Genomic DNA, 27,353 nt, shown 5'->3' on the forward strand with positions numbered 1-27,353 from the left:
AGGAAGGTCCTGCAGGCCCCTGCTTGTCTGCTTTCTGCTTCTAGACCCTGTTTCTTTTCATCAGACCCTATCCCGGAGGCAATATGAAATTAGTATCCTGGCCTCATTCCCACTTACCGGACCCCCATTCTTAGAAATGAGCCTTGAATTCTAGGAATTGAGACAAAAAACCTCAACTAGCTTTACAAAATGGCAGAGGTGAGTTTAAAAACACATTATAAAACCTTTCATCTGTCACATCTGAAATTCTTATATTTTGTTTGAGAGGAAAAATTTCAAGAACTGGGAATTTCTTCATTCTTCAAGGGATTTTAGCATTTTTAAGTGGGACATATATGCAAAAATATATGCATATGATTTGAGACTGCCTGAAGAAGTTTAATATTTTATTATTCAGTATTTTTTAGAAATTTAGAACAGTTTAAGTTACAAAACAACAATTGTAAGGTAGCAATACAAATGCCTATACACTGCTTACTCCATTTATCCAATTTATAGCTCATATTAGTGTAAGTGTTACAATGAATTAACTCTACCCAGCTTCCCTGATTTTGTTTTATCAAAACTCCTTTTATTCCTCCCACCCCTCCCCAAGGGACTGCTGAATCACATGGCATTTCCTAATTTCTAGTATTTCAAGAAATATACATACTGATTTCCACTGTGGTTGCTTTGATTTATCAATAGTGTATAAGAGTTCCTCTTTTTCCAATGCTTGCCAGCATTTATGATTATTTTTTTTAATCACTGCCATTCTCACAGGGGTGATTTCGATGGCTAGTGATACTAAGAATTTTTTTCATCTATTTCTTGACTACATTTCTTCTTTTGAGATCTGTTGAGGTCCTTTGCTCATTTGTCAACTGGATTTTTTTTTTTTAAAATTTCAGTTGCTGATACATTCTGCATTTTAATCCTTTGTCAGCTAATTAGCTTACAAATATTTTCTCCCATTCTATTAACTGTCCTTTTATTCTATTGTTTTCCTTGCTGTGCAGAAGCTTCTGAGATTTCTATAATCCCATTTGCTTGGCTTTGCTTTGTTGCCTGTTTTCTGAGGCCTTATCCAGAAAACCTCACTGCCTAACCCAGTGTGTTAGTTATTCCGCTATGCTTTCTTTAAGCAATCTCATAGTTTATACAAAACTAAAAATGTAAAAACACAATCTTGAGAGTTGATTTTTGCACTTGATGAGTGAGATCTGATTTCATTTGTGTTTTCTTCCATATATACATTTAATTTTGGCAGCACCATTTATCAGGGAGATTATCATTTCTCCAACACATGTTCTTGATATCAAGTGGCTGAGTAGGCATTGTGGTATGACAGGATAAGCAACCACCTGCAATGCATCTATCAATATCAGAATACCAGTTCCAATCTGGGTTGATCCACTTTTGATCCAGCTTCCTGCTAATAAGCCTGGGAAAGCAGTAAAAGGTGGCTTAGGTACTTGAGTTCCTGCTTCCTGTGTGGGAGACCAGGATGGATTTCCTGGTTTCTGGTTTCAACTGGGGCCCACCCAGCCATCTGGGGAGTAAAACATAGGATGGAAGATCTGTCTTTTCCTCTCTGTCATTCTGCCTTTCAAGTAAATAAACGCTTAACAAATTTTGACAGCATCTACATGGATTTCTAGGTTTCCTGTTCATTTCATTGATGTGTGTACTGGTTTTCATGCAAGCAAAGTTATCATTATTATTGCTTTAGTAGTGCGTTTTCAAGTTAGGTCAAAGGATGACTCCAGTTACATTGGTTTGGTTATTCTCCAGATTTACGATTCCACACAAATCTTACATAGTTTTTCTGATTCTGTAAAGAATGTTATTGGTATTTTGAAAGCGATAACATTGAATCTGTTGATAGTTGAGTCTAGTCTACTGATTTCTGTCTGTAGATAAACATTTTGTTCCATTTTTTGGTGTATCCTGAATGATTTCTTTTTTCAGTGTTTTCATAATTATCCTTTGAGAGATTTTAGTTTGCTTTATTAAATTTAATTGTAAACAGTATGGTGAATAATATTTCTTCAGTGAAATAATTGTTAATGAAATATTATGTTTTTATATTCTGTGACATTAGTGAATTGGTAATTCTAACAAATTTTGGGTGTGGTGTTTGTTTTTTTCATATACAACATCATGTTATCTGCAAATGAGTATATTTTGATTTTCTCCTTTGCAGTTTCTACTTCTTTAGTTTTCTTACATTCCTTAATTACCCCTTGTAAAACTTTAGATACTATATTGAATAAAAATAATGAAAGTGGATATCCTTGTCCTCTTTCAGATTTTGAATGGCAGCACTTTCAACTATTTCCCATTTAGTATGATATTAGATTTTGCTTCTGCTATAAATAATCCTTTTAAATTTGAGGTATCTTCCTTCTGTACCCAATTTGGGAAGGGCTTTTATTGTGGAGGGAATATTGATTTAAACTATTTTTTTTTATTTGAAAGACAGATTTTACGGACAGAGAACCGACAGAAGTCTTCCATCTGCTGGTTCAGTCCCCACGAGTCTGCAACGGCCAGAGCTGAACTGTTCTGCAGCTAGGAGCCAGGTCTGCTAGTAGGTGCAGGGGCCTAAGGACCCGGGACATCCTCTGCTACTTTCCAGTTCATAAATAGGGAGCTGGATTGGAAGCAGAGCAGCCGTGACTTGAACTGCACCAAAAAGGATGCTTGTGCCACAGGCTGAGGATTAGCCTATTATGCCCCAGCAGCAGCCCTATAATACTGGATATTTTTAAAGGTTTATTATTATTATTATTATTATTATTATTTGAAAGGCCGGGATGTACACACACACAGCTATTACATGAAATGGTACCCATATAGGATGCTGGTGCATCAAGTGGAAGCTTAAGGTATTCACCATGGCAGTGGCCCTGGGAATATTGGATCTTATTAAATACTTTCTCTGCATCTATTGAGATGATCATATGGTCTTTGTTCTTTGACCTGTTGATGTGACTTACGACCATGGTTGATTTTTGAATATTGACCAATCTGCTTCTCTGGGATAGATCAAATTTGGTCTTGATATATGGTTTATTTAGATATAGTGTGTTTGACATGTTTTGTTAATATTTTGTTGAAATTTTTTGTATATGTTCACCAAGGATATTGTCCAATAGTTTTTTTTTTTTTTCTGTGCTGTCTCTTTGGTTTTGGTATTAGAGTGATGCTGGTCTCATAAGGGAATTTTTAGACTTTCAATATTTTAGAATAGTTTGAAAACTATTAGAGTTGCTTCCTCTTAAAAAGTTTTATAGAATTCAGTAGTAAATCCATCAAGTTCTAAACTTTCCTTTAATGGGAAACTTAATTACTGCTTCATTTTCCTGGATTGTTACAGCTATGTTCTAATTTCCTGTGTCTTCTTGATTTAATCTTGGTAGGTTGAATGTATTAAAAAATTTAAGCATTTCTTGGAGGTTTACCAATCTATTAGCATGTGCATGATGCATTTCTTCTATATTTCTGTGACTATCTATAATGTGTTTTTAGCTCAGAATTTCTGCTTTTTTTTGACAGTATGATTAAATTTTTTATTTTATTCTCAAAACCTAGCTTTTTGTTTATTTGGCATTGTGTTTTAAATTGGAATTTCATTTACTTCTTCTTTTATGTGTATTATTTCTCACCTTCTACTGAATTTTTGTTTTCCTAAGTCCTTGTGCATTATTAGTATCAGATCTTTCTATATATATATTTTAAGTCTAGTATTCACTCTACTAAACTTCCTTCTTAGTACGTTTTGTGCTTTATCCCATGGTTTTATTGTATTTCATTTTCATTTGCCTTAAGGCATTGAATTTTTTAAATTTAATTTATTCAGTGATCCATTGGTCATTCAGTAGTATGTTTTTAATTGTAACAAATCAGTAAATTTTTACTCTGATTTTTAGTTTTATTCATTTGTGGACTTATGTGCTATCAAAGTTTTTAAAGCTACTGAGACTTGACTTGTGGACTAATATATATTCTATCTTAGAAAACTTCTATAATAGGCTAATCCTTCCCATAAGGCACCAGCATCCCAAATGGTTACTGGTTTATGTCCTGGCTGCTCCACCTCTGATCCAGCTGCCTGCTTATGGTTTGGAAAAGTAGCAGAGGATGCCTCAAAGCCTTGGGATCCTGCATTTACATGGGAGACCCGCGACAAGTTCCTGTCTCCTTGCTTCAGATTAGCTCAATTCTGGTGAGTTGAGGAGTGAGCCAGAGGATGTAAGATTTTTCTCTCGTTCCTTCTCCTGATAACTTTGCCTTTCAAATGAGAATATATCTTAAGTGAGTTTTTGAGAAATAAATTCCATGTTCTGATGAGAAGAATATGTATTTGACAGCTGTTGGGTGAAATGTTCTATACATATCTGTTAGGTTCATTTTCTCCACAGTTTGGCCTAACTTTATGTTGATTTTCTGTCAGAATGGTATGTTCGCTCCTTAACAGTGGAGTGTTGAACTCTTCCACTGTCAGTGTATTACAGGCTATCTTTCCTTTGAGGCATAATAAAATTAGCTTTATATATCTGGATGGTCTTATATATACATATATTTATGATTGTATCTTCTTGCTGAAACGATTTATCAATATATAATGTTTCTTTTTACAGTTTTTGATTTAAAGTCTGTTTTATCTGGCATATATAGCTATTCCCACTTATTTTTGCTTCCATTTGCATGGTATGTCTTTTCCCAGCCCTTCATTTTCAAGTGTCTGTTCTTTTTTATGCATGAAGCTGATTATTGTAGAAAGCATTAAGTTGGATATTTTTTTACCCACCAACAAATCTGTATCTTTTGATTGGGGAGTTTACTCTTTTTACCTCCAAGGTTAATACTGATAAAAAGGAGCTAAATCGTGCCATTTTGTTGATTGGTTATTGACTGTATCTTCTCATTAGAATTTGGAACTGTCATGATGCATACTGCTAGTCTTCCATGATTTCTTGTAAGGCAGATTGGGGTGATGATTCTACTCAGTCTTTGTCTATCTGGTAATTCTTTATTTCTCCCTGTCACTTCCTTTTTAAAAAAAAAAAAATATTTAGGGCCCGGCGTGGTGGCGCAAGTGGTTAAAGGTCCTCGCCTTGCACGCCCGGGATCCCATATGGGCGCCGGTTCTAATCCTGGCAGCCCCGCTTCCCTTCCAGCTCCCTGCCTGTGGCCTGGGAAAGCAGTCGAGGACGGCCCAAAGCTTTGGGAACCTGCACCCACGTGGGAGACCCGGAAGAGGCTCCTGGCTTCGGATCGGTGTAGTATCGACCCGTTGTGCTCACTTGGGGAGTGAATCATCGGATGGATGATCTTCCTGTCTGTCTCTCCTCTCTGTATATCTGCCTTTCCAATAACAAAATAATAAAAATAAATCTTCAAAAAAAATATTTATTTCAGTTTTATTGGAAAGTTGGATATACAGAGAGGAGGTTGGACAGAGTGGAAGATCTTCAAATCCTCTGCTTCACTCTACAAGTGGCCACAATAGCTGGAGCTGAGCTGATCTGAAGCCAGGAGCCCAGAGCCTCTTCTGGGTCCCCAACATGGGTGCAGGGTCCCAAGGTGTTGGACCGTCCTCAACTGCTTTCCCAGGTCACAGCAAGCAGCTGAATGGGAAGTGGAGCAGCCGGGATTAGAACTAGTGCCCATATGGGATCCTGGTGCATATAAGGCAAGGACTTTAGCTGCTAGGCTACCACACTGGGCCCTCCCCTTCATTTCTAAGGCATAGCTTTCTTCCATATAATGTCCTTGGCTGAAAGGTTTTTTAAATTTTTTTTTTCTTTCAAGACCTTGAATATCATTCTATACTCTTCTAGCCTACAAGGTTTCTGCTGAGAGGTTTGCTATTAGTCTAATTGGTCTTCCTGAAGGTGACTTTTTTTTCTTACTGTCTTTAGGATTCTCTCCTTGTCATCAACATTCGACAAACTGAATATAATACAATTGAAGATCTTTTGCTTGCAGTCCTTTGAGCTTCCTGTGTCTAGATGTATCTTCCTGTATCTCTTTTAAGACTTGGGAATTTTTCAACTATTTCATTTACTTGTCCTCAGTGACTTTTTTCTTCCTCCTCTCCTTCAGGTTTCACTATAGTACAAAAACTCATTTGCGCTATGGTATCTCATGTCGCATAAGATTTCATCATTCTTTTTAATTCTTTTCTCTGGCTGAGTTACTCCAAAAGTCTTGCCCTACAGGTAAGAGTTCTCTGGTACCTCACTTAATGTCCTTATGTTTATGATTCTGAATGTTTCTCCTAGCATTTTATAGATTTACTGTGGATCAGGATCTATTCCTGAAGAATGACTGTGTTTTCTGGGAAGTGTCAGGTTTTCTTCCTTCTTTGTTTCCTGTGTCCCTGCATTAATGCTTGCATATGTGACATCACAGTCTGTCTCCCCTTCCTCTTGTTCCTAATCCCCTCCCCTTTCCTATTTTTCATGGAGTGGCTTTCACTGGAAGACCTGCTTCTTTGGAAGGAATGGTGTGTATTAATTGTGTTGTTGATTTGGCTTTCAATCTATGGGAGTGGGCTGTGTAACCCTTGGGTAATCGGTGTCAGGGCAGGTAATGAGGATTTATAGGAGTTATTCTTGTCTAGGATGTAATAGTTTATGGAGGTATTAGCATGATTTTCCAGTGGACATGAGCTTCCAAGGCATTATTTTTACTTTCCTGAGAATTGGGTGTCAATCACACTAAGTTTTTTGATGGCTACACCATCTCTCTGGAACACAGTGGAGGACGTCCCATTGTACTGCCAGGTAGACCAGAGTGATACCGAGGCTCATGGCATCAATAGCTCTAACCCTCAGAATTCATACTATAGATAAGTCTTTTCTGAGATGCTGCTACGTGGGTGTGATTCATTCTGAGGGCTTATGGCAAGAGCTCATTCTCAGCACTGGGATATGTTAAGCGTGCTTTGCCTCTTTCCAACAGGGTGAATATAGGTTAAGTGAGAGAGGATGCAATGGCAGGTGCAGGTCTTGAGTACTGCAATGCAAGTAGGCTCTTCTCTATGTCTGGCAGCATATGTTAGGATGACTGAACAATGTAGCACTAATAGTCACAGTCCCCAAGCTGCAGGATATGGAGAGGTCCTTACCCGGGTTGCTCAGGAGAGCTGCAAATTGTTCTGGGAATTCTGGACTGGAAGTTACCAACGTGGAGTAAAAGAATGCAGATATGGCTTTCTATATCCCATAGGTGAGTGTGACTTACTTAATAGCGGGCAGCAGCCACAGTCCCAGTATGGGACACAAATTGGAAACTGTTCCAAGTTCCTATAGGGCATGCAGATTTGATGCTGGGGCTTGCACTGTGCTCTCCCACCAGCCTGGTACCAAGCAGTAACAGCTGTAGAAGGGGCTTTCTTAGGTCTGATCCCCTGTGACTGTGTATCAGTGCCTGTTAGTCACTAGCCCAAAGAACCCACAAGGAACTTGCACAGAGCAAAAGTGTGTAACTCCACGGCTTGTGTTCCAAATTCCCACAGCTGCAGGACTCATAGAGGCTTGCTAGTTGCACCGGAAAGCACCCTTCCTGTCCCTTGGGGTTGCTGGTCATGAATGGGTTGTTTGCCTTCCGCTAAGACAAGAGGAGTTGCTTTAGCAGATTTTCAGGTGTGATGCTTTGGGATGTGGGAGGCAGTGTGGGTTCCTTCTCTGAAGCCAAGTAATAATTTGCATCCCAACTGGTCCTCTAGACTTGATTTAAAGTCACGACTGTGGAAGTGTCCTGTAGTTAGGGCTACCTTGCCATTAGTGGCAGTGGTAGGAGTTGCAGCATTTTCTGTAGGCCTCTTTCTAACAAGTTGGCATCCCTACACACCCCTGCAGGGGAACTGGAGGAGTGGCGCATGGTGGCAGTGGAAAGCATGCTTTGTTCACTAAGGAAGGAGTCAGAGCAGGGATGGTAAGAAGGAAGAGCAAACGTGTCCCTCATATAACATGGAAACATTGCCTTCACCTAAGCTGGGAAACAGGCCTGAACGAGAAACCAAGTACGATAATGAAGGAGACATGAAGAATTTCAATGGTTAGTTGTGGGAAAAGCAAGCTTTGGCACCAAAGCGCACACAGAATGTCAGTGGTTAGATTTTTTGACTGGCTTCTGTCCTGTAAAAAGTCACAAGCAAATGGGAGGGATGGGAGATAAGAAGCAGAATGAACTTATGCACGGAACATTTTTATTAAAGAACTTGTTCAAAATTTCCAGGAGACATAAATCCTTCAGATCACTTGGTTTCTGAGGTGCTTTTCCTCTGTATTTAAAGTCTCTTGCTTCACTGCCTTCTTTGTTCACCAGCCTCATACTTCATGGCAGGTAGAGCTATATTCTGGGTGGTGTGGAGTGGCGTTCATATCAGGGTCTCTGTGCTGTTTGCAGATGCTGGCACTTCCTTAGCCCAGATTTTTCCTCAGCCACTCTGCTCACTTTTAAAATTTTATATCTTTCGGACCCTTCTCCTGGTGTCCCCTGGCCAGGGCGCTGGGACAGGAGCAGTGGGCAGTTGCAGCAGGTGGCAGCAGGCTTTATTTTGTGCTGCTGGCTTTTTAGAGGTTGTGCTGTCTGCACTCCCTGTCAATTTCCTGAAGTGTTCCCTCAGTCTCCTCAGCTCTAATATTTTATAAATAGAACCCTTTTCCTGGCCAGATGGTGTCCCTTGGTTAGCAGCAGCCTGATTTGTGTGTGTCTCTCTCTGCTGATTTTCAGTCTCTGTCTTGCTTGTAGTTCCTGTCACTTCCTTACTGGAGTTTATCGTCCTCAACTGGTGTGAAACTTGTCTCTGGCTGAGGTGGGCGCAGAGCCTCTCATTCAGCCATCTTGATTCTTGCCAATATTTCTCAATATGTCCAACAGTTCCTAACATTTTTTAAAAACTTGTAATAGATTAGTAGGTTGCAAATATAGGCTATGAACCTCGTGGAATTTTCTGGAAGTTGGGGGTGGCATTTGTGAAAGTGTGAAATGGGAGATGAATTGAAATAGACATGGGTAAGAACTGAAGAGATTAAAAATGGTACAACTGTTTTTTTCATAGTAATGGTTTTAAGATTAATGATGTTAAAATTTATTTGTACTCAGACTTAAAAGGAAATGATAGTCATCTAATACTTTGCACAGCACTTTATGGTTGTCAAAGCATTTTCACATACATTATACTCTATATGTACATATTAATTTTCCTGGCAGCACCCAAAAGGCATCTGTATGGCTGTAATCTAAATAAATATGAATTAAGCAGCAGATCAATTGATTGCTGTGAAAGAAAAATTAAAAGGATCATGGTATAACTGGAGCAGTAATCAGAGTCATTATAATTGGTATTTTATGCAAGAAGTTTATATTCAGTGGCAAAAAATATTGCTTCGAACTACCTGATTATTTTTGAATCTGGGTCATTGATAGTTTAATAAGCAGGCTTTTGGAATCAACTGTAAAACTTCTTTTCCTCAATTCTATTGGGACTGTACACTCTGAGGAAGGAAGTATTTTTTGCTTACTATTGTATCCCAAGACGTCTTCCTGCAAACTACCTACTACTTTGGGTAAATTTGATGAAAGAATTTCATCCTATTCTGGTAACAATTATTTGCATATATTTGAGGACAACTAAATTTTAGTTCCCCAAGAACAGGATAGAACTTTGCTTTTTGTCTGAGTCTCTAGAAACAACAATTGAAACTATTATAGAAAGAGGAAATTTGGCTTTTCACTAACAAAGTGAAGTATCTGTCATTTTTTCTTCCTTATGAAAAACAACTAACTTGGGCATTAGGTTTAATCTTAAGGTCCTTCCTATGTGGAAAGACATAAAAGATACTATGGATGAAGAATGATTTTTTCATAGCAATTGGTCTCATTTCCAAGGTCGGAAAAACCAAAGTGACTGCAAAGAATGTGATCCCACAGTTCTCACAGTGTTCCTGGGTCCACCATTCAAGGAACAGTCCCTGTCTTTTGGCTTAGCTCACTGAATGGGCCATAATAATAATAACAAATTTGAAGAAAAAACATTTGATTTCTAATGTTACTATGTATTGTTTGTTATGTGCCAAGTCTTGTAAAGCACTTTACAACTTGGTATTATTTTCTCCTGACAGGAGCATCCCAAGGAAGTACTTTCATTGGTTCATCGTGAGGCTCAGAAAGGGATCATCCTAGTGTATCCTGGCTCATTCCTACAGTCTAGAAAAGGATGACGATTACATAAGTGGATGAAGGTAATATTCCTGGTAAGAAAGCACAGAGAGTGGAATACAGACTCAATACACTAAAAGAAATCAGTCACTTTAGGTTGCACTTCTGAGTTTCATATGAAATTTGAAATACAAAAATAAGCATCAAAGCACAGACTGGATGGAGATGGGGTTCTATGTATTTTTGCATTTGTTCTATTCATTTTATGTGTTCTATATTATTGTAACAATTATTTAAGAAAGCTGCTGTAAAATTTATGCATACATATTTCATTGCTAGCCAGACTGTGATCATGGCTATCTATAGCAAGTTTATAAAATTCTACTAGACATAGAGACACAGAGAAAGAGATATAAATTACAACATAGAGATAGAGATGGGGTGGACAGATCAGAACAGTCTCCTCAGAGATGATGATTGAGCTTGGCCTTTAAAAAGAGCAAGTACTTGAAAAAGTGTTCCACATCAAAATTAGAGAAATGTAAGTCAGAACCACAGTGAGTTATCATTTCATTCCAGTAAATATAGCTGTTTGCAAAAATAGAAAAGATAAAAAGTGCTGGTAAGAATGTGGAAGAAATGAAGCACTTTCATATTAGTGGTGGGCATGCAATTAGTTGCTAAGGACAACAGTATGAAGGTTCTTCAAAAATTAAAAATATAACTATGTTCAGCTCTCCCAATAATCAGTGTCGGAGACACAGAATCAACTGAGTTTATCAATGGATGAAAGAAAGGGCTCATATGTACAATGGAGTATAATTCATAGCAGGATGGAATCCTATAACTTGCAATGTTATAGATAGATTCCAAGATCACAATGTTAAGAGGCCACTTACAGAAAGATAAACATTGCACAATTCTACTCATTTTAGAGTCTAAAAATGCTTGGTTTATAGGCTTAAGATAGACTAGTGATAATCCTGTTGTGGTAACAGTGGTTACCACAGAGCCAGAGAATGCACTCAAGCCAGATTGGTGGATAGGCACAGTGTCACAGCTAGATAGGAGTACAATATGCTTTGCTGTTACAAAAAGGGTGATTGTTATGTAATATAACGAGAATTAGAAGAGGATTTTGATTCCACAAAGAAGTGCTAGATAGTGGATAACCTATGTATCTTGCCTTTATCAATACACAGTGAGTAAAGGTGCACAAGCATCACACTGTGTTCCAGAGACATGCACACTTCTTATTTGTCCATTGGAAAAAAAAAGATGATGACTTATATGAAGTGAGAAAGTGCATGAGCATGTATGTGTTTCTAGGAGCTAAGTTGGCACTCTACAATGACACAAATGGAAGAATTCACATCAAAAGCCTGGAGGACACCAGCCAAGGTTGACCAAAGGTGGAATAGAGGGGATGGCCCATTTGGTCTCAAATTTATGTTTCATGTATCAAAGCCTCCCACTACTCTTTTTTGAAACCTTGCTAATGGACTACCCCCTACATCCTTCCTTGAAGACACTCCTTGTTTTCCACTTAACTCACTCTTAGAATTTTACTTTCTGAAACCTGCTAGGACACTAGGGCCAAGTCACCTCTTCTGATTGCCAGTGCAAGGCCTAACCTGGACCTGCCTCCTGGCATCTGGCCCTTTCTGTAGTGATGTCTGGGTGGAATGTCTGCCTTCCTCTTGGCAAGCTCCTTCCCAACATGGCATCTCTCAGAGACACAGGCAGACAAATGGTTCTCAGCTACTATCAACTCTTAGCACAATCATTGGCACAGAATAGGTTCTTTATCATTGTAAATGAAAGTGAACCCAATAAATAAAATCTTTCCAGAAACCACAATTCAGAAGGAGCAACAACAATACTGACAAGGAAGTTGCTGGTAGTCCTTTGTCTACCTCGCCTTGCAATGTTCAGTCTGCACTAGGCTTTTAGCTGCTTTGTGTTCTGGGAAGTTCAAGGCTCAGAAAGTTCTGTAAAATGTTCTCTTGTTTTCCTCTGAGAAAGGGAGAAATGATCAAAAAGCTTTTCTTGCTATATACCCATCAATCATGCAGACATTATTTTTAAAAAATAATTTATATTCCAACACGCATTGGACTAGCGGTGGGGATAGCTGATGTTTGAATTTTTTTTTCCTCTTGTTACTCAAGTCTGCTTTTTTGGAGCTTTCAGACCCACACACTTATGTCACTAGTCGCAAGTCTCTAATTATGCTCCCCACCCCTATGAAAGATAAATGGCATGGATATAAACTTACATTTGTCAGAATTGATTTCCTGTTTTAATTGAGGGGTATAAGCTATCAGTCTTTTCCAGCAACAGAAACATGTGTGCTCTGATTATATCTATCAGTCTTTCTTGGATTAGTGTTAGTCTAAGAAAAGAGAGAAGCCGTGACAGAAACACACTCCCCTGTTGGTATCTTTTCACTTCCCTTAAATAGATGCAGGTTTTTTTTTTTATGTGTAATTACAAGCTAAAAATATCAATAACGTGAAGAACAATTTATGCTGTGACTGCCCTTTAAAAGTGAGCTTTTCCTTGTCTAATTCGGGTTGAGAAATTCTGCCTTTTATTTTTTTAGATTTTTAATTCATTCAGTCTCACATCTTCTGAGCTTTTCACTTTTCTTGCTTCCTGGAAGGTGGTCATGAAATTCGTTTTCTAAACATGAGTCTCAGGTCACCCAACTGCTTGTGGAAAGCACCCCCTCGTTGCTGACCATCAACAGAGTGGTGAAAACGTATCCCACAAGGCTGCACATTTGGATGCCATTCCCAGGAAGGTGAGCAATGTGGGCTTCCCCTCATAGGCAGAATGACAAAGTGAAAGGCCAGCACCTAGCATGCCTAAGTTGGAGATCTTTGTGTCAACCATTCATAGACGTGCTCATAACATTCATCTAGCCCTCTAAAAATACACTGCAACTCACTAACTGTCCATATAAAAACAGGCAAAGGACACAACTGTATAATTCTCCAAATGAAAATTCCAACTATCCTAACGGAATGAGGGACATATTTTTCCATACTCATGATACTAGCACCCTACTTTGTATTCCTCCTTTAATAATGGCACAAGACTTTACTAATTCTCTTCATTAGAAAATGGCAAGAGGAAGAAAACATTTGGGTAGGCAGAGAGGCTGGGAAACATGTGAATTTGTCATTGGTGGCATAGGCTGTCTTTGAATGAATGCAAGAGGCCTACAACCGGAAGAGCTTGAGGCTCCCACTTGTTCAGTCAGGGATGTGGAGGTAAGTTCTAGAAAGAACCCTGGGCTGTCCGAGTTGACAGTGCTTCCGCGCAGGGTTTGGTGTGGTGACCAAATTGAAGAGCGCTGAGAAGTTGGGTAATTTTTCAAATGTCACATATCTTATTCATGTTTAGCATAAGATTCTGCCACTTTCACACATGTATATTGGGCAACTGAATCAATGTTTACACAACTAGAACCACACACAGACGTGATGGACAAACCTCAAGGTAGCACTGAGCAGAAGTGAAGCTGGATGTCCACATGCATGTCCTGATATGAATTCCTATCGTGGATGGAAAATCAATAAGGTTGTAATGTTCTGCTATTTCTTGAGAGCCTAGAATGTGGAGCCCAAATCAGGACAGACAGATTTCAAGGGAAAATAGGTTGCTTACTTGTGGAAGTCCTCGATGCAATGAATGAGCCCGCCAGCATCCACAGTAAAGGGGATCCCATCCAGGCTGCGATGGCACATCACGCAGGTGAAGCAGTGAGGGTGATAGGCCTTCCCAGTGGCACGAAGAATACGCTCCATGATGGGCTTGGAGCACACGTTGCACCGTTCCAGCGTGTTCTATGGAGGGAAAGAAAAATGTCATGGTTGGGCTGCAATTCAAGGCAGCTGTGTGGATATCACAAATATGTTTTCAAAACACACTGAACTTGTCATGAATTCTCAGGAATACAGAGTAGTACATATGAGGGGTCCTCAAAAAGTCAGTGGAAACTTGGTGAAAAAAACCATACATGGATTTTCAAATATTTTTGCCCCCATATACATACATATTTTAATTCCATTTCCATCATCTCTTTGAAGTTCACTCAAATCTTTAACAGAAAAAAAAAAAACCTAGACAGGTCAAGTCAAATTACTAAAGTCACCTAGGGTGTGGGTATTAAATCCAGGATTGAGGATTACAATTCTCTGACTTTTACCCTTGTTCATTCCCATGATAGCAAGTGTGATATTGAACATTGCTGTAAGTTTTTGCATTATAAATATTTGTATTAGAACAACTTAATTTTGCCCTTATGAGGTGAACAGTCAGATACATGTAAACAGATGGACACAGTTTTGTTGTAGTAAATTTTGTTTAACTACAATGGATGGTAAGTGAGCCTGAAGTTTAATATCCATGAAGGATATTTCACTGTAGCTCCTAAAAGGTGAGTCATCATTAAAACAGTGAAGTCCCTAAGGTCCCTAATTTTTCAGAGTGGTCTGTCTGGTAACCAAGACCTAGGCATCTCAATATGGAATCTTGGTTATCCAAGTGGTGTTTTAAACTGCTACGTCACATGCTGTCCTAGTGAAAAAGTTCTACCCTTTAAAACACACACCACTGAGTGAGGTGGGACTCAGGATTTCCATCCTTCCTGTGAATTTCATCCTTTTACCAAGCAGAGTAGCTATGTTGCCTGACTCACTGGGTTTCAAACTGGGAAAACCTAGGATGTGGAATGAATAGGGAAAATACAAGCCTGAATGAGATGTGAAAATTAAGGAGCAGCTGCATTCTTACAATGTGAATCTCTAAATGTTTGTGAGGCAAGGTGTGTGTAACTAACTTTCAGATGTGACTTACAGCAATGGCATCAGGATTTCCTACACTGTTTGCCTGTTACTTCCCATAATTTGCTTCCACAGTGACCCCAAATATTTCTAAAACTCGGAGGTGACAAAATACTTTTCCAGGTAACAAGGCTTTACAGCTCTATGATGCACAGACATAAGTGCCTAGGTAGTGTTCAACTCTCTGTCTAGGCTTAGTCTCTAACATGTCAGGGTGTGTCCTTGTGACAAGCATTCACAGTTTTTGTACCTGAACCAATGCCTTACATGACCTGCACTTTGCCATTCTGCCATTTGAAGGTATAGGTCAGAGGCATATACTTGTGAATTTTTTTCTCCATTACGCACTGAGAATGAACTGCCTCTTTCTCTCCCATCCTGAGCATTTTTCTGACAACATTCAGTGTGTACTTCATTAAAATTACATGTGCATATGTTTATTTCTTTGACTCTACTGTAACTTCATCAAGGGAAAGGACCGAGTCTAAAGAATGGATTTTTCTGTCCATATTGCAATAGAATAAAAACATGCTAAGGATAAATACGTGCAAAAGAGTGAATGAAAGAATACTGTTTACATCCCTCCCGCACAGTGCTGGCTTGAATCCCTGACTCTGGAACCCATTCCAAGATGAATTGGTTAATCTATCATCATCATCATCATCTTCCCCTCATAACTGTGGTTGCCCGAGGTTCTGAAATTGCTCAGCATGCTTCTGGTCATAGTCTAAACTCATGGAAACTATTAACCTATTTTCTTGCCCCATTCTGAAGTGGTGAAATTAAAATAGCAGACATGCATAGGATGAGCGTCTGCCAGTGATGACGATGATGGTCTGGTGAAGCAGGGTCCTGCTGCTTTTCCACTGAGATGAGCTGAGCTAATGTGGCTGGAAATTGGTTTCCCGAGCCTTGTGTTTTGCTCCTTCGTGGGTTTAAAAAACTGTTTTAAAGCTAGCCCTGTCATGGAGTTGAACAAACCAGAAAATGCTTAACCAGAAAATGTTTTTGTTTGCAGTGAGGCCTGGCTGCCAGATTCAGCTCATTTACTGAAACGCAGCAGCAGCATAGAAGGTTTAGTCAAGTTTCTCAGGAGAAGAGTTTATGGTCTATGGAGAGTCTGTTCAAAGGACAGGCTAATTTGAACATCTCTGCTGCAAAGGAAAAGGAAGTAAAACATGCCAAGAGTGTGGGACTATTATAAAATGCCCCCGAATCAGGAAATGCATGTTGTAATTTACTGACAGCTTATGTTAGCAAATGATGGAGGAGGACACGCCTTTCAGACTCTGGCCCGCTAGGAACATACAACACTTCCCCTCCTAGAAAACAGAAGCCTTTACAATGTTAGGGAGGCAAGTGCTGGGAACTCCTCTAGCTAGGCTCCCATCTCAGGAGGAGCAGAGACCAGTTAGGTGGAAGTAATGCCCAGTTTTTTTTAATGCCCAGTAATTCACAGAAGGAACAGAGAAATTCATTATGGAGTTGTACAGAGGGGAAATTGTTAGATGAGAAATATGAATTGTCATTTTGGTTTTTATCAATATCCAATGTATATGCCTAGTGTTATGACATAGCACAGTAAGCTACCACCTTCATCAATGGCATCCTATATGGGTATTAGTTTGAATCCTGGCTGTTCCACTTCTGATCTGGCTCCCTGCTAATGTGCCTGGGAAAACAGAGGATGATCTTAGAACTTGGACCTCCCTCTCTAACTCTTCCTTTCAAAAACATAAAAATCTTCAACAAAATCTGCTATATAATTTTTTCCTCTCAAAACCTCAGTTTTCTCAACTGTGAAATGATAATTTCAATTCTGCAATTTTAACACTCTATGATATATCAGAATTAACAGAATAGGGAAAGGTCAACATTTCCATGATCAGAAATATAGAAACAACTGGATAATGCTGTAGTGGTTTGAAGAAAGAACTTGCCTGTTAGAAACCTGGGCTACTACACTGCATAGTCTTCCCAGTTATAATTTGAGAAACTGCTAATCATAGCATTTTAAGTACCACAGATAGAAATCTTTCTGTTTTCTTCCACATGGTTGTTTTCAGGCCTGACAAAAAGATATATACTCACCATATAAATAGTAAGCTTTTCTGAAGTGTTAAATGGTTAATTAAAATGTGGATTTGAAGGATAGAGAAACTATTCAATGTATCTATTCAAATCATTCCTTGCAGGCGGAAATATGGCTTTGATGCTGGACAGGTGGGGACATAGGAGATAGAGCACTTTCCAGCTGAAAAATCTTCCACATCTTTAGAAGTCACCTACCCTGATCCTCCTCTACTGCTCTCCCTACTGGGTCACACAGTCCAGCCTCAATTCTATGCTCTGTGCCAAATCTGTAATAAGGGACATTCTTTGATAAACCAAGATACTTCCCACCTTTTAATTTATTTGGAAAATTCCCATTCATTCTTCAAAAGGAAGTTCAAGTGTCATTCATACTTTCAATAAAATAAGTAACTTATTGCACTGCCACAGGATGGATGACACATGAATACAATGTTCTTAGTGTCTCAAGTGGACCTCCAGGTCCTCCCTCCCTACAAGGAACCATAGTCTGAGGTTTAGTTTGCTAGAAAAGACTCGGCAACAAAGATTAGATGATTGGAGCTGATCAGTGAGTGTCCTTGTCATCACCTGGGGGAGCTTGGGGGATCACCTGGGCAGAAAGAGGAGCTCAGTTATGGCTATAACCAAGACTTTTCTCTGATGGCATTATGGAAAACTAAGCTGGTTTATCCGTGAATGCCATCCTCCTTTGTACTGAAGAATAAAGTCTTACATTCCCTGAATCTGCAATCAGTATTGACTGCTAGGGGAAATCTTGGACCAGCAGGTACCCTTAAAATGAAGGTAATTACCAGGAAGGATTCAACTATAAACTGTTGTGCTTTAGCACTCCCAACAGTCTGGGGAATGAGAACCTTGGTCTCCTAGATTGTCAGAGAAGCACATCACAGCATCTGCAACCCTGACCATCCTTGACCAAGGCCAACATAGTTCACAACACACAGTGGGTAACTGGTAAGCAGCTTGGGGATGGTGGGGGTTGGCCTAAGCTGAATGAATAATCTGTTGATCTTTTGCAGCAGGCATTCTTTGAGGAATTGTTTACAGAAAGTTTTAGGCAGTTACTGCAATGAACTATGATGGTTTAAGTGATAGATATGAGTAGCAGAAACATACAGGCAGGAAATCAGTTGTTGAAGGGCACAAACTTTTCAACACACCTTGACAGGATGGCATCACGTTGTAAATAAAAACAAAGAAGTGAAGACCTGTGTTATAGCATAGCACGTTATGCTTTGCTGCTATCCCAAATGGGTGCTGGCTTGAGTTCTGGCTGCTCCATTTCGAATCCTGTTCCCTGTTAATGCCCATTGCAAAGCAGTAGAAGATCACCCAAGTATTTGGGCTCCTGCATCCATGTGGGAGATCTGGAAAAAGCTCCTGGTTTTAGTATGGCCCAGCCCTGGCTGTTGCAGCCATTTGGGATGGCAACCAGCAGAAGAAAGACCTCTCTCTGTAACCCTATCCTTTCAAATAAATGCTTTTTAAAGGAAGTGACAATAATAATTTAAAAACTTTCACAAACAAAACTTGTACACAAAATTTCAAATGAAACTATTTTCAAATTACATATAAAATCAAGTTTATCATTTATATACTTGAATACTGTGAATATTTCTAACTCGCAGAAGAAGAGTTGGAAGCATTAGATGGATATTAATGAAGTATCTAAGTACCAGAAGCATTAATTGCTAGTTAAGCAATACGGAAAATAGAATATTACTACTTGTAATATCACATGGGAATATAAATGTGTTCATTGTCATGTGTTTTAAATCAAGAAGCTTGTTTGAAGATTCAGACAATAAAACAAGGCATCTAGAGAGTTAGAATACACCCCTTTCCAGTTCCTGAATTGCCAGTCCGGTGAGACTCCCTCTGCTGCACCACATTACAAATCATTCTGTGTTTTAGCACTCACACTTTATATAGCAAATAGAAAGCATTCAAAGAGCTTACAACCTTGAAACCTGTTGAGACCTTAAGAGATTTGTCACCCTGACTCCTACAAGGAAAGATAAAACACTAACTGTTGGGTCCTCAGCCATTTATAGCAGTATGTTGACATAAATTTACGTTCCACAAATACTGGCTAGCTAGTGAATAAACAAACACAGAGTAAGTACTTAACATAAAATGATTTTCTTTAACCATGCATAATAATTTTCTAGCCCAGAGCATCTCAGCTGGCAGACTAAGACAGTGCTTTTCAAGGGTACCATTATTGGGGATGGTCAGGAACTAGGAGAGGTTCCAAAGTCCCTAGGTGGTCATCTTGGATGGACAGAAATCTCATCTACTTCCTCCAGTGTGCTGAATGAATCCCAGACGTTATAACTACAAGTACTGTGGTGTGAAAAAGCTGAGAAGCTTGGTTCAAGTGCAATTTCTTTCAAAAGAATGGCAAAGTGGTACAGTAAAGAGAGAACACAGCTGTGATTCAGGAAATTACTCTTGAAATGCCAATGTTGTTGGCTGAATTTAAGTACACATTTGAGCATTCCTTATCTGAATGGTTGGGATGAAAAGTGCTACAGATTTCAGATTATTTGCTAATTTTGGAATTCCGACAGATAGATAGATAGATATTTATATTGATGTATCTTAGAGTAAGGATCCAAGCCTAAACAAAAGATTCACTTAGGTCTCCTATACACCTTATACATATAGCCTGAAGGTAATTTTATACAATATTCTCTTGAGCCTGTATTGTGATCCATAACATGAAGTCAAAAAGTGATACCTATGCAACACAAAACTGAAAATTCAAAGAATTTCAATTTTTATTTATTTTTTTAAAAATTCACTTTAAACCAACTTTTCATAGGCTTATCTGAAGAGCAAAACCACCTCTTCGGTTAACCTAACACTAGAAATCCTACAGTGGAACAAAACTTTCAACAAGCTGGCAGGAAAAGAGGGAAACAAAGATGCCATCCTTGCCCTTGGAGGCTTCCAACGTGCGGAGAGGGAGACATATCTATAATGACCAATTCAAGCAAAGGGCAGTAGAAATTGTTATTATGGAGGCATGAGTCATGTGTGATGGAAACAGAATAGAACAGCTATTTATGAATGCAGAGAGCAGGCAGGATCCTGGGGGTTCTTGACTCTAGGTAGGATTTGATGTGACAGTTGAAAAAAAGTGCTTTAACATGCTGTGGAATTTTAACATGTTTTAAGATTAATGTATTACAACAAGAGTCTTCACTGCTTAGTCATTCTGAAAAAGAGAGTCTCCGGTAGGCCTGCCTTGAAATAAAACTCATTTCACAGGTAGATCAGTGTAATACAATTTTTGTAAAATTGTGTATTAGCAATGGTGAAGACCAGCTTAACATTGCTTGACATGAGCACCATGTAAGAAACAACTTGACAAAGCTGCACACATTACTGTTCACACAGAATTCAGAAAAGAAACTGCTAAAAGGATTTCCTACTAAAACTATGTAAACTGATTCCAAAGTTAAGAAATACATCCTGACACCATAAGGAAAAATAGCCAACGAAAAGGACAAACTTATTAGGATGATTCGATGATGACATTTTGTCAGAAACTACAATCATATTCTTTACAAAGTAAATTAATTACATTGTTGCATATGCTTACAGATTGGAGTTGGGATTATGATTTGAACTTTAGTCAATCAGAAAAAAATTCCTACTAAAGGCTATTTTTTCTACTTTAAGGCATAAAAGAGAAGTACTCCGTGTCTATGTGAGACTTTACCTTTAAATGCACTGGGTTCTAAAGCACTTCTAGAATGTGTCATAACCCTTGAGACATGTGGGTGATAGAAATAGGTGATATCTAATGAATGTTTGTCAGGCCTTCTTGCCAAGGCCAAAATTAAAAGATAATACAATGCTACTGAGAGTATTTTGAGAGGGAAAAAAATAGAATTCCTTTCCTTGCAACCAAGTCAGAGATTTTCCTTCCTGATATTTTCAAGGACTTACTAACTCAAGAATCTGTCACAAAAGTAGAAGTAGAAGCGACACATTCAGGAGACCCAGATTCAAAAGTCTAGGTGATTTTCTCCACCTTGCTGGCCTTTGGATTCTTCCAAAGATTACAAGATTGAAAATTTGCACATTGCAGTGTTGGGAGGATCAAATATCACATTACATACAAGTACTCGATGGCTGCTATCGAATCAATGTTCATTTTATACAATTCCCTTATGCTATTAGGGATTATGACATACATTGGATTAGCCCTGCATCCCTCGATTATTTTCAAAGTGTTTGTTAATTTCTATAAATTAATATGACACTGAGAGGGTGAAAAGCAGAAGAGAGGGATTTTTCTGTCTTCTGGCTTACACCTCAGAAATCCACAATATCCTGGACCAGGCCAAGGTGAAGCCTGGAGCCTGGAACTCTATCCATCTCCCATGTAGATGGCAGAGAAGGTACAGTAACAGAAAACTGGCTTTGACATGGAGGCAATACTTGGTCCTGTTCGCTGTGCTTTGGGATATGGACATCCCAAGCAGCGGCTGAGCCTACCTCACCACAATATCTGTTCCCTCCTTGATTGTTCAGTTAAGTTAGCATGCATAACTAGTACATTTACATATTTTATTTTCCTTGTCATCAATTATATATTTTATCTGTGTTTTTTTTAAAAAAGATTTTATGTGGATTATTTAAAGATCCTGGAAATAATACTCTGGGATTACTAGTATAACACAAAATGGCTTCTGGCTTCTAGCAGGTTTTCCTACTGCCTGCTGGAAATTTTGTGGAAAAGCAGTTCTTGTATGTAAATATTATGGTCTGGATATACATATTATTTTTCATACAGTAACTTAAAGTCTCTTACATATCCAATGAACAGAGCGTGATATCTTGATGTAAACAAGTCCTTATGGTTTGCTAATTGCACACCATCTGAAATAGAGTTCTTATCCTAATTCTATGCCATTAGACTCTAAATGTGGTTTGCTAAGTTGAAGAACAAAGCTCATTTTTCTGTTCCACACTGTCCTTCAATTACAGGTTTCTCTGATAAATTTCTGTCTAGTTTTCTGATCACCAAGATGTTTATCTCTGCCATCATTATAAATACACAGTCTGGCTGAGCTCAAAAAAATTACTGAATGTATCTAATTAGTCCAATCTCCTCACCTGACACATAAGAATACTACCTTCATGGAAGCCAACTTCTTTAATGTTTTTACTATTCTCTCAGAGAGCAGAACTCAGGACTTTGATGATGTGTATATTCTATGTAATACTCTGCCCTATTTCACGTTGCTTCAGTTTTGGAATACTGAAATATCTCTTTGATGTTCTGATCTTTGTAAATAAGAATATGTCAGAATTAACAATGATTTACATCACTAGTGGAAAGTCATTAGATTGGGCTTTACAAGTGTCGAAGCAAGACTGTCACACACTGCCCGTTTTCTGCCTAAGACTTCAGAGGAACTAATCTTATGCTTAACCAAAGTTAGATGTTTCGGGTGCCCCTGTCCCAATTCCTGCTTTCAGCAACTTGTCAAGAGCTATATTAAGAGATACTCAGACAAGTTCTATTGAGGCACTCACTTCCGACATAGTTGAATTGCATTGCATTTTGAACAAAATTTGTTAAGTCCCTTGGGTGTTTATTTTATGATACATAGAATGGGATAGTAAACATTTTCTCCCCTCTATCAGCACTGGAAGAATAAAATAAACTAAGACATATTGAGAGGTAAACTTAGAAAATATAGAGATGGAGATATTGTTATGATGCTCTATTTAGAGAGAATTACTGTTCCCAATGAGAAGTGATCCCCCTGCCTCAGGTCATCAATTGCTGAGAAATCAACTGAGCCTAATTTCCACTAGTTGTCTTAGTAGGGAAAAGCAGACAATTATAACATTCAGGCAAAAGTGCCCAAAATCTCTTGACTTTGAAGTTTGAAACAAAATACATATTTTCTTTTTAATTTTGATTGTTTTCAATAATTTTTTCTTGTAATGGTTCTCTAGTTTACATATTTGGAACATATAATTGATGCAACAGTTACATGCCATGAATTTAGGTATGAATGGAGAAGTCTGACAGAGTATATAGGTTGCCAGATATACTTAGCTGATTTTTTTTCCTTAAGTATAATCTATATCCCACTAAGGCTCTGATGCCTCTGTCTGTGAGGCATCTCTCAACAATTTTCAATCACACTATCTTTAATTGAGAGAATACAGCAGGTGTTGAAAGGAAAAAAAAAAAAGACTTTATGTGGATCACAGTCTTGACCCGAGCACTGTTTGGTACTGGAATTGTTGAACTAGATGTTTATACAGAACCCATCTGGTTCAGTGACAAAGAGAAATGAAGGGCCAAACTCTCACCTTACCAAGGCCAGCCAGCGACAGTGGGGCCTGTACAAAGCATTTCCTCTCTAAGTCTCAGTTCTTTCACCTGTGAAATGAGGGACTTAAAGTTAATAGATCTCTTGGTCCCTTCAAATTCTGGGTTTGAGGACTGAACAAAAACGTCAATAGGGAAAGGCTCTTTATCTTGTTCACAGCTTCATCTCATTTCTAGAACGATGTCTGTGCACAGAGCGCAATAACTATCTGATTAGTCAAGGGATGATCATTTGGGACCACCCCAAATATTTACTCAGTAGCACCTACTGTTGCAGGTATGCCTGCAGTTTCATCACCATCCCCAGATGGTCTTGCATCACTCACTCTGTTTAAGCAGTGCCCTTTCCTGAGCCAGACTCTCATTACCTTGCATCTTTCATCATTGTTTTTATCACTACCTGGTACCACCTCATGACATTTAGTTGTTGCAGTGCCTATGGTTTATGTCTCACTAGCCTGCTCCAGACATCTCTGTGTTCACAACCTCTGGAGCAAGATATCAGATATAACAGGCCCTAGGTTGAATGAAAAATCAATGCATGCCATGAAATAATCCAGCATCTAAAGTTTCTCCCCATCTTTGGTTTCTTTGATCCTATCTCAATGAGAATGTGTATTTCAACAAAATTAATGCCTCATATTTCTCCCAAAGTATATGAATAATCCAAAGTTAGTAATGCAACATAGTAAGTGGGGTAATGCATCTTGTATTTAATGGTATTATCTACCATGGGTAACTGAACTATCCAGGGGAGGATCTGAAACCAGGCTTAAGAGATGATGTTTTCAACTAGGCATAGACACAGTAATGACTGCCAGCCTGAACAGTTAAGATCAGAATTAAACTACTCTGAATCATCCATTAGACTCAAGCTCTGCAAGCAGAGACTAGAAACGTTCCCAGTACCATTCCACTCATGAGTCAGTTCCCTTCAGAGCTGCCTAAAACTCAGCCTTGCCAAGATGTTTATTTTCTACCTGGCTTTATGAATTGCAATTACTTCCTAAATTATAGCAAGCCACAAATGGTGTAAGCCAAACAACTAAGGTCATGAAAGGTCTCTCCTTGCACTCCAGGGCATGATGGAAAAGCTTGTTTAAACCAAACTTGCTCCTCTTTCAAAAGAAAGGGAAAACTTTAAGCCTCTAACTCCTGGGAGCGGCAACTTGAACAGCCAGGGGGCCACAAGCTAACTTCCATTCTCCAGAGATCACTTGAACAGATTTGGCAATCATTTGGCTTCTGTTGAAAACAAAGCCTTCTAATTTTACTTCTGCCAGTAGAAGACAATAGCTTGAGAAGGCCATCATGACATGCCAAGATCATGGATCAAGACTGCGGTTTCCTTCCCAACAGAGCACTACTAATGTGTGTGCCAAATACTCAGCTCCAGAAGCCATTCAAGAGAAACAAACCTCGTGCAGAGCTCAAAGAGAAGATGGTGAAGTGATCTGGTCCCCTTTAATTGTATCCTGGCTGTAATATTGTCTGACACTAGAAAAAGAATAAATTCATGTTTTTCTTCCTCTTTCTTCCACTTCCAACCCCCCCCCCCCCAATGCCACTCACTAGCCAAATGTGGCTAAGACTAGGTATGAGAGGCCCAGTGAGCATGTTCAGGGTTTCCCATACTGTAACTGCTGAAGGGTGAAAGAGCCATAATCTACAGATATTTTCCCCTTGCTATTGCAAAAGTGTTGTGGACTACCTTTCAGTTGCTCTGGAATGCAAATGTTCCTTCACAGTTTAGCAGTCTTTTTTGGATTTCAGCACAGTGAACTCACACTTTGCTGGATTCCAAGGCCTCCAGAGAACCAGATGGAGGAGAAGAATTGGGAGAAAGAACCTACACTGTTTGAAAAAGGTATGAATTTCTCACTCTGCATTCAGCCAAAAAAAGCTCTGAAAATTAGAAGAGCGAAATCACGTTTGGTTTGTTCAAATGCATGCCATGCTGGAGTTGTTTTTGGTGGGTAAGAAAAAAAATCTGAGATGATTCAGTGGCTTGGAGTCTGTGTTCAGTTTCAGCTAGGAAGCAAAACTTAACAGTATGTTTACTATCAAAGGCAGGGGAGAATGGAGATGTGTAGATGGAAGACATTTTTCCAGAGGATCGTCCTACACGCCTGTGCTGTGGTGCCAGTGACTGATTGCAAATGCCAAACACTTTAATTTGACTCTCAGGGCTCTACAAGTTATCGTCTTATGTTCTTTCCAAGCACCTATTCCGTGTGCCTCCCCCAACTCAGTCTTCACTCTTGTCACCTTTAGCTTTTCCATGCTTTGTATTCTGTGTCTTTGCATGTTTTTCCACCCACTGTCACCTTTCTCTTGAATATGCTTTTTTTTAGAAGTTAAATATCTCCATCTACACTGCCTGAGGAGGGGGTAATATAACCTCTTTTATGAATAATATTTCCTATTCTTCTGTTCATTGCCAGCACTATTTATTACCTTCTTTGTACTATGGGCCTGTATATAGCATTATTAGCTTATATTCAATGGCAAGTTGTAAATTCTAAGGATGAACACTCAAAACTGTTCTGTCAGTGTGATGCTCACCTGCCTTTTATAACTGGGCTTGTCCAGCCCCTGAGACTGCCTATGCCCAGAGGCAGAAGATGCTTTCGGAAGTTGTCCATTCTACTCATAGAATGGTCTAATTGCTACAGAATCCTCATCTAGTTGTATGTACTTTCTATACATCAGCACTACCTCTTCCCCTTTGGGCTGCCCCTTCTATGAAATAGCCCTAAAGAGTACTGAACCTTTTGCTCCACTCCTCGGTCTTTTTATTGGGGAAAGCACCTGAATTGTGCCATCATCCTGGATGGGACGATACTTTCAGGAACTCTTGACCTTCTACACAAAATGTCATTGATGCAGATCGCCTGCTATAGGTAGTCCCAGAGTGTATGGACAAGTGTATGAACAACCAAAATAAATATACCTCTCAGCTTTCTTTTTGCAGTATGAGACTTTTGTTCTATCCATGGAGATGAAAGTATAATGCAGTGTGCTAATAGGCAGGGGTAGGTCCATATGTCCATGGGGACACAGAACAGCTGAATGTTACCACTAAATAGAAGCCACATGCTAAGAATGGAAGAGGAACATCACCAGAAACTGGTCCTTATCTGTCATTGCCTTAGATTATGTACTTCATTTGGTCAGACAGAAGTGGACATTATCTTATTTAATCACTTTTATATTCCAGTGTTTTCACTCCAATGGAACCAAATTTTACTAATATATTCTGTGATTTGAATCAAGTTATTCCCCTTATCTATGTCTCAATATTCTAATAAGAGTAACAAAAAGGTTGAATAAATGGCACTTAAGATCTGTTACTAAATAACATACTGCAAAAAACAAAAACAAACACAAGACCAGATTTCTTTCTTGCCTTGGAACTAAACAGTTCTGATGTTTGCAGAAAAAATCTAATTCTTTGCTTTGGTGAGAACTTTCACAACTTTGTGCATCTGTTTCCCAGCCATTCTCTGATGCACCCTACATTCTAGACCAATCAATTTAGTTGCACTTCTCCAAAGATGTCCTCTCCTCCCTCTCCACCTACCCCTGTACTGTGGATGCTCCTTTCACATCTTTGGTGGACAAACTCCAGACCCCAGCCATACATACTCTTATCTCTGAAGCATTTCCTGAATCATGCCTTCCTGGGCCTAAATGGTTGCTCCCTTTTCATTGACCCATAAAGATATTGCAGATATCCTTTTTGTAAAATATGTATATCTCTACCATATGTTTAAAAGTACATATTTATTTGAAAGGAAGAGTAACAGAGAGGGAGAGACGGAGAGACAAATCAAGATCTTCCATCTGCTGGTTCTCTCCCCAAATGGCAACAATAATTG

General features: G+C 38.9%; 1 protein-coding gene across 7 annotated transcripts in view; it reads right to left on the minus strand.

Moving 5' to 3' along the window:
• The window catches only part of LOC121171399 (LIM domain containing preferred translocation partner in lipoma), a 694,421-nt gene that overhangs the window by 16,439 nt on the left and 650,629 nt on the right, over nucleotides 1-27,353 (minus strand). For all 7 annotated transcript variants that reach the window (XM_041003127.1, XM_041003129.1, XM_041003128.1 and 4 more), the window contains one exon: nucleotides 13,834-14,012. In XM_041003127.1, the coding sequence (XP_040859061.1) occupies nucleotides 13,834-14,012 (179 nt within the window). The remainder of the gene's footprint in view (nucleotides 1-13,833; nucleotides 14,013-27,353) is intronic.

This window comes from Ochotona curzoniae, unplaced genomic scaffold (genome assembly GCF_017591425.1).
Source record: "Ochotona curzoniae isolate NIBS_2020 unplaced genomic scaffold, NIBS_Ocur_1.0 scaffold_2587, whole genome shotgun sequence".
NCBI lineage: Eukaryota > Metazoa > Chordata > Mammalia > Lagomorpha > Ochotonidae > Ochotona > Ochotona curzoniae.